Raw genomic sequence first — 8,638 nt, forward strand, 5'->3', positions numbered from 1 at the left:
TTAAGATTGTTAATCTTGGGAAATATAAACAAGTTGAAGGTTCTATTAATTTAAACATTCTTGTTTCTTTAGGGCAATTGTTGGTCTGAGGTTTAAATCAGGAAAATCAATTATATATTATTAGGTGATTTTTTCTACATAAAAAATAGAATGAAGATATATTTTATTTCATCTTATATAAAATAATTGACAAGTGATAATAGAATCATACATTCCACCATCTGGCAGATCGGTTGGGATTGCCAAGTAGCAAAGTACTATTTTTCCTTCAACTTTGCTGCGATCCAGGGAATATAACCCGCAACCACTGACCAATTTCACAATCATACAAATGGAGAGCCTTGAGTTCAACAAAAGGAATTGTTTCTAATTAAATTTCATGTGATGTTGTTATGCATTTCACCTGGAGTCCTCTGAAGAAAACCCGCCAGAAACATGAGCAACGTCTCCTCCATATACTAAGGGATACCAAGGCTGCTCCATTGTGAATGTGTTTATAACAGGCCCCTATCTCACCATTAAACTCAACACATTAGAACTTTGATCACTTGATATCAGTAAAACACAATGATATTTGATTTACCTCGAAGGACGTTTGATTTCCCAAAGTAAGTTGTGCTTTGAATTGGCGATCAATGGTGCTTCCAGCCACTGTCAGAGACCAGGGGGAATAGTTGCAAACAGATCCCTCAAAGCCATCGTTATAAGCAGCATTTGATGTTAAGATTCCTCTCTTCATTGAATGGAATGCTCCTATTGCAATGCTATCTTAAAAGTACTCAAGTGGGAAAAAGAAGGATCCAGCGTGTCCAATTGAAACAGAAATGACATCCACACCATCATGGATTGCATCATCAAATGTAGCAAGGATATCTACATCGCTGCAAGAATCTAACCAACAAACCTTGTATATAGCAATCCTTGCACCAGGTACTCCTCCACGTACGTCTCCTTGAGCTAGTCCAAAGAGGCTGCCATTTCTGACAATGCTTCCAGCAACTGTGGAGGAGGTGTGTGTTCCATCGCCATTTGAATCTCTTGGAGATGTGAACTCACCAGCAGCTGGTTGAGATCCCAAGCCTTTATAATAAAACTTTGCACCTATTATTTTCCTGGTAAACAAGTAAACACATTTGTCTGTACGGTAAAATCTAAAAATAATTGTTGTCTATACTGTATTTCTGAACATAAAGAGGATTTAGTTTGGAAAGAGGAACGAATGAATGCTGTAGTACTTATTGCAGGATTTGAAGTCCGGTATCGTTTGGCACGCTCCCCTCCATTTTGAGGGAATGGGACCAAATCCAGCGTCATTGAAACTTTCTGATTCTGGCCATACCCCTACACTCAAATCAAGGACACATTGTTGCAGAATTAATATGGTATATATGTGAAACCATTTTGCTTACACCAATGAAGCTTCTATTCTTTTTATTTATACCCGTATCTAGCATGCCTACAATTACGTCACTTTGATACTCCAAATCATTGGTTTGCTGAGACAGAGGGAGTCCCACAAAATCCCATGATCTACTTGTCAAGAGTTGAGCATTCTTGCTTTCAAACACAGAGACAACACCATCTGTGTCTATAATTCACAAACAAGACTTTCAACTCATTATTTGAATATAAATGACAAATAAAAATCTCTGGTAACTAGCCATTTCTGGGGCAATCTTACTTGAGAGATGTTGGACATGAGATGAAGAAAGCCAAGCTGCGAATCCATTAAAGCTCTTCCAATAACCCTGAACCAAAGATTCCTCTGCTGCCTCATGGCTTAACAAGCATATTGAAAAAAAATAAATTAGAAAAATAGTTCTTCCATATAAGAATAGAGTGGACATACAAGGAGGAGGAATTATGTAAAAACCTTCCAAGTAGAGAGTGAAGCAATGAAAGGTGGGACTCAGTTGCTGCTGTTTGGGAATAATCTTCTATATCTGGGGACGTAACATCACCCATATAGACTACGTAAAGCTGATTTTGCAGACAATAAAAAGTTCTGTCAGTAAAACATTTTTGAGAGGTAACATGTCAAACAGAGGGAGATGAAGATATTACCTTTTCATTAAAGTGTCGAGAAGCAGCTGTGGAGAGAAGGATAAGGATAACAATGAAGGGAAACAGAAGATGGGTTATGGCCGTGCCTGCCATTGAGATATTAGTGATGTTTTTACTCTCTCTCAAAATGCACTGAAACGGGCCATCTATTATAAACAAGGATTTGTAATAAATAAAGCAAACATTGACGAGAACCACAGAGTGAAATAGAAGAAACAAAATATGAGTAAGAACAAAGAAAATAGATCTTGGACAAAAGACGTTAGCTCCCTCGTGAATTTTAAAGACGAGGCGTTTCATAGATATTAATGAATAGCAATAATTGAAGGCGATATTTAAAATTTTCTTCTTATGATAAGTTTTTGAGGGAAACCCTTATTCAGCTCTTAAAATGTATAAAGCCTCATTATCTCTTATGCATTAATGTATAATAGATATTTCTGCATTCTAGAAACTGTATTTACATCCTCATTTCTTATATTCTTAGTATTATAAAACTTTATTAAAGTTTTTCTAATTTGAAGTTGCTTTTTTATATTAATTAAATTTCTGAAAAAATATAGAATAGTAAAGTTGTTATTAGAGTTTTGTTGAAAACATGACAAACAGAACACAAAACCAGAGCAAAGCCAAAACAGAGCAAGCTGAAAATATCATATTTTTATTTATGTTTTGAATCATAGAAAGCTCTGAATTCATATAAAACTTCAAGAGACTTCTACAATTTTTCTACATAAAAACAGTCTCCTTCACATCGTATATTACCAGCAAAAATAGAGAGAGAAACAAACATCAAGTCACATTTACTTTTGCATTTAATCTACACTGTATCAGTATCAAGATAGGTAATTTTTTTTGTCCAAACAGCCTCCTTTAGATTGGTCCTGTCTGCAGCAAACCGTGAATAAGATAAGCTGGAGATTTTTAAAATTGCCGTGGTTGTAATTATGGACAGGCTAGAGGAGTTCAATTGTATCTTGCCAAAATCTATTTTCAATGGTCATATTTAATGTTGAGAGATATACCTGCAAACTGGAGGATACAGAGGAGGATATGATATAGCAAGAAGACAGCGAGTAGTTGAGATTATCTCCAACATGCCCCCTTAATTTCAACTACCAATTCTGATTGCATTTTTCTCATCCAAAGATGCTTTGGCATCTAAAGTCTTCAAATTCTAGAGATCAAACCTAGGAAATCCCATACTACTATTGGGATGCTCTTATTATGAGCTCTGGCCCTTTTGGTAACCAGTCTATCGTAGGTTCAAGTGTGATTCACTTGTTTATTCAACACCTCCCATAAAGTCACACTGCTGGTGCTCGGGGATCTTAATTTCAGTGGGCTCTACTGGCCTCAAACATTTCTTACATTTAAAATATTATGCTGCAACATTCAACAATACTGCTTCTTTATCTATTGAAAAATTTACACTTACATTTTTATAGTAGACACCTTGTATCCTCCTCAAATTTCCTGATCTCTTTTATCAACTCCTCTTTCTTTCATTTCTTACATCATTCTACAAACTTTAGATATGATCAAAAACTTCTTTTCTACACCGTTTTTCATTCTCTCTCAACCTAGACACTTACTACTGCAAATGTCCATTCTACATTAGAACCAACTTCAAAATAAACAACACGCAACATAAAACATAGTATGACATCTTTCAATGTGCCAATCATAACATGCAATCATTAATTATTTGTCTCAAATGTCCAAACTTTATTTGACTACTTTCCCTTTTTTCATGCAAACACTCAAGCTTGTACAACCTTTTAAACATATCTGTTACCTTTCTCCAACTAGATCCATCAATCCATCCATAATCAATCTGTATACTATTTTTCATAAATTCTCCACTCCTCTCTCTATTCCAACATGACTTCTCAAAATGATTTTTTCATCCCACAAATTGAACAATGATGAAGATCCCAACAACTCTCTTTCTTATGCCCTTCTCTTTGACAATGTGAACACTTCATTCTTTGATCTGATTTTCATGAATTATCAAAACTTACAACATTATTTCTCTCTTTCTTAGCATATCCGAGACCTTCATTCTTGAACCTCATAACTAGCTGAATGGGCTCTCTTATTCCTTGCCCATTATTTCCTAGTCCTTTTCCTTCATATCCCATTTTCTTCATGATTTGAAAACCAATGTTCTTTCCAAACCATCCTTTGTTATTAATATCACTATTTGCAAACTTTATATTTTTTAACACAATCTGATCTTTAGTCTCGCATTCTTTACCAACAACAACTTCACATAAATTAACTATTTGATCAAAAGAACAAAACAAATCTTATGTCCAACATGAAACTTCACAAACAGATTGTTTTAATTTCAAACACTAATTTTCTTTTTTTAACAACTTTAGTTTTTCTTCTAAATTTTCATTTTCCTTCTCAATCGCATCAAACAATTTCACTCTTTCTTCTAACTCTTCATTTCTCTTTTTAATTTTCTCTAGTTCTTTTTCAAGATCATCAACTTTACATAGATATTCATATTTTTCTTAAATTGCAAACTCCTTCAGACTTGATATCAATTTATAATTACAATCTTTAACATTCATCACTTCTTCTTCTAAATTATCATTTTCTTTCTTTACTCTTTTTCCAACATTACCCATTGAAACAAATTAAATTTACCTGATACTGTGGTTTCACAATCAGCTTTAACCTCACGAACTTCTTCAGATGATCTCTCTTCTCAGATGTCTTCAAACTTCTTTGGCTTTGGCAGGATTTTTCTTCCCTAAACTATTTTCTCATGGTTGCGGCCTTCTTCCAAACCATTTATTACGGTCTTTGACTAAATCCTCCAACAATCTTCCAACTCCTTTGATAGCTACCAACTCCTTTCTTCCTCAACTACCGTCTATTTTTGGTGTCACAACGATCTCATTTTCCTTAGCTCTATGCAACAAATTTTTTTTGAAGTAGTGGCTATCTCTTCTTTTGTGATGACAACTATTCTAGATGACTTTCTCTTTTAGCAACCATCAATACTCTCTTTCACGTTCTCTTTCATGGGCTTCTTTGTCACCTACAACTTCACCCACAACAATAAACTTCTTTTCTTCCAGCAGTTAGACTTGTATCAGACTGTAACACCCCTTTGGATCTATTTGCTCTCAAGTCTCTTAAGGCTCTAAAATCTTCTTGATCAGCTACGGTTGATTTAAACTCTTTTCCTTTGGCTGTTTAAATCCCATGATCTTCTCTAATAATATTAATAACTTTCTTCAGAGAGATCTCCTACTGTCAACTTTAACATGATCAACAAAGCTCTTGAAAAAACTTTAAAACTTCTGCAAACTTCTAATAACATTATTCCAAGGACTAGAAGATTTCTCTCAAACTACGACCTTAAACCCCTATTTCTATGCTCATCAATTTTCCAATGATCTCAAAATTTCACTATCTAAATCTTTTCTAACACTATGGTATCCCTTGGAACTTTTTACAGCTTCAATACAATCTACTCCTTCCAAACAAGAGGCAACATCCACTGTGGCTTGACTTGGTAACACTTCAAACAACTCCACAATCTTGTGGTCTTCACATCTAATTGCTTGAGATCTCTTTGAACTTTGGAAATCTTCTCTTATCCAATCGGTGGCTTCAAATCTTACACTTCTTGGCTTTCAGTGTCTTCTCCTTTTGATAGTCTTTTTAACTGCTATGGCCTCCTCTAAGCTGCAACTTTTGAGTCTCCAATTTCTCTAGCATAGCTTCTTTTCCTTTAGCAATTTCTGCACTCCAATGAATTTCTACAATCAAAGGCTTTTTCTTCAGACCAACACACTCTTGGATTGATTTGTCTCTCTAGGTTCCTCTAAATCATATACCATTGGCTCTGATACCAGATGTTGAAAACAAGACATAACAAAACACAAAAATAGAGCAAAGGCAAAACAGGGCAAGCTGAAAATATCATATTTTTATTTATGTTTTGAATAATACAAAGCTTTGAATTCATATAACTCAAAAATAGTACTGCAAACCATATTAAATTACAAATATTTATCAGAAATTGATTAGTTGCTCTTTCTTCATCACATAAAGATTAAAACAGAGACCACTGTGATGTCACCTTCAGCTAAAACCCATAAAACTACTTTTCTTCCATGTTCTAACTATTATATTATTGTTGTTACAACAATGAAAAACTTCCATAGACTTCTACATTTTTTCTACATACTTATGCACCTTTTTATATAAACAACCTCCTTCACATCGTATATGACTAATAAAAATAGACTTCTACATTTTTTCTACATACTTATGCACCTTTTTATATAAACAACCTCCTTCACATCGTATATGACTAGTAAAAATAGAGGGAGAAACAAACATCAAGTCAAATTTAATTTTGCATTGAATCTACACTGTATCAGTATCAAGATAGGTAATTTTCTGTCTAAAAAACTTCCTTTAGATCTATCCTATATGTAGCAAACAATGAATAAGGTAAGATAGAGATTTTAAAAATTGCCATGGTTGAATTGATGGATAGGCTGGAGGAGTTCAATCGTATCTTGCCAAAATCTATTTTCAACGTTCATATTTAATGTTGAGAGATATGCCTACAAATTGGAGCATACAGAGGAGGATATGATATGACAGGACGACAGCTAGTAGTTTTTTTATTGTAAAATTGCATTTATACTTTAAAAAAAAAAAAAAGAATTACAATGAGGTGCGGCATCTTGTAAGGAAATAATAATTAGACTAAAGATGCAACAAAACCTTACAAAGCTTAACAAACCCCTCAAGGGGAACAATACAAGTACAATTTGCAGTTTACAATAAGGCAGTTGTCATCTTTCTTCAAGAGAATCAAGCACAAGGAGTTCTATAATGATCTTTGTAGCTATGAGTAAGGAATGATTGTGAACTTTAGCAGCTGCTCCCAACTAGGACTGAACTTGATACATCTGTGTCTTGAGCTCGACATTGAATTTGATTTTCTATTTCAAGGCTTGAGCTAAAGAGGACTGTTGTAAAATAATACAAGAAAGTAAACCATGCATATTTACTTTTGTAGGAGGGAATGTATAAGAGAAAACAACTTTACATCTTAGCATCCAAATATATAACAAAATAGATTGACGATGAGATTCTGATATAACATTCTAAGAGCAATGTAGTCCTAACACTGCTAATTGCCAATTTAAATTTTCGTTAAATAAAGAAAGAACAACTGATAGAACTGTTTGCCATATTAGGTGAGCACGTTTACATGACTAGAAAGCATGTTTAATGGATTCGAGTTAAAAATTAAAAGTGGTTTAGCACAAACCCACTACTTCTAAAAAGTAAAAGAATTCATAGAATTTGTCAAATAAGTCGAGAGACATGGTAGCTTTGATTTTTTAATCTAATAAAATTATATTATTTAAATGAAATAATAAAAAAAAATTAAAACCTTCATATCTCTCTACTTACACACACACACACACACACACACACACACACATATAAAACATTTATAATATATTATAGAATGATAAACATTCATTTTGAATATTTATTTCAATATAATTTTTAACAATGATCAATTCTCATTAATTTCTATAGATCTTGAGAACATTAATATCATAATTAGAGTTAGTGTGACGATTAGTGTTAGTGTTAGAGTTATAATTAATGTTATTTTTAGTTATAAGGTTAAAGTTAAAGGTGCTACTAGAGTTGGAGTTTAGTAATAATATACTAGAGAATGACAAATACTCATTTTGAATTTATATTTTAGTATAATTTTTAGCAATGATCAGTGAAGATAAAATTTTAATAGATCTTAGTAACATTAATATGAATAAAACTTCGATATAGTGAATTTAATGGAAAAAAGGAAGTGCTTAGTATGAACTCGATCTCAAGTGAAGTGAAAGGGAAAATGGGGAGTTGAAACCCTAAGCTCTACAGGAGAGGACAAACTAGAGGATGACAATCTTAACGAGGGTGTTGGTGGATCTATTTATGGTGGCCTATTCTTGGCGGCCTTGCTTCAAATACTAGGGCTCGGGTTTCATCCTCTAGAAACGACCCCCTAGGTCCGTTGCATGTGAGTTATTGGGCTCTATTTTCAATGTGGGGAGTGCAAAGTGTTGCAACATTACCATTATTGATTTCTTGGGAGGAACAATTCAGAGTTGTGACCCATATGTGAGTTACCCAGAACTTCTATTGTGGGAGATATTTTTGTATCTCCTTGTTGCAAAGTCTTCTTGCAAGATGGCCTCTATAAAGGCTCATGGTGAAGCCTATGTAGATGAACCTGTGTATCCTTGTGTTTATTCTTGGTGTGAGGAGGATGGTCTACTACTAAAAGATTCTCTTCAAATTGGTCGATATTTAGCTTTTGGTTTTTAGGGTTATGCAAAAGAGGATAATGTCTTGTTGTTAGATTATGATGAAGATCTTCCCTCTCCTTTTTCTACTTCTCATTTCTCCCATTTTGAAGGGGTTGATGATACTGAAGATATGCTAGATGAAGAGGATGAACTCCTTTTAGATCTCTTAAATGAAGCTTGTTTGAAATTTTGTAGAATAATTT

At 33.8% G+C, this 8,638-nt stretch overlaps 1 protein-coding gene across 1 annotated transcript; it reads right to left on the minus strand.

The window, feature by feature from the left end:
- Positions 1–769: 769 nt before the first annotated feature.
- Positions 770–2,157, minus strand: LOC131059785 (subtilisin-like serine-protease S). The gene is made up of 6 exons (XM_057992822.2): positions 2,065–2,157; positions 1,874–1,980; positions 1,682–1,779; positions 1,467–1,588; positions 1,175–1,341; positions 770–1,112 (listed from the first exon to the last, which is right to left on the minus strand). The coding sequence occupies exons 1-6, from the start codon at positions 2,155–2,157 to the stop codon at positions 770–772; spliced, it is 930 nt and encodes a 309-aa protein (XP_057848805.2).
- Between the last annotated feature and the right edge of the window lie 6,481 nt (positions 2,158–8,638).

This window comes from Cryptomeria japonica, chromosome 3 (assembly GCF_030272615.1).
Source record: "Cryptomeria japonica chromosome 3, Sugi_1.0, whole genome shotgun sequence".
Classification (NCBI taxonomy): domain Eukaryota; kingdom Viridiplantae; phylum Streptophyta; class Pinopsida; order Cupressales; family Cupressaceae; genus Cryptomeria; species Cryptomeria japonica.

Bases quoted from the DNA above. Each gene is read 5' to 3' on its own strand.
- LOC131059785 (XM_057992822.2), bottom strand. From the start codon at position 2,157: ATGGCAGGCACGGCCATAACCCATCTTCTGTTTCCCTTCATTGTTATC. The intron at 1,981-2,064 runs GTAATATCTTCA...CTGCAAAATCAG, and splicing joins CTCGACACTTTAATGAAAAG to CTTTACGTAGTCTATATGGG. The intron at 1,589-1,681 runs GTAAGATTGCCC...TGTGAATTATAG, and splicing joins TCATGTCCAACATCTCTCAA to ACACAGATGGTGTTGTCTCT.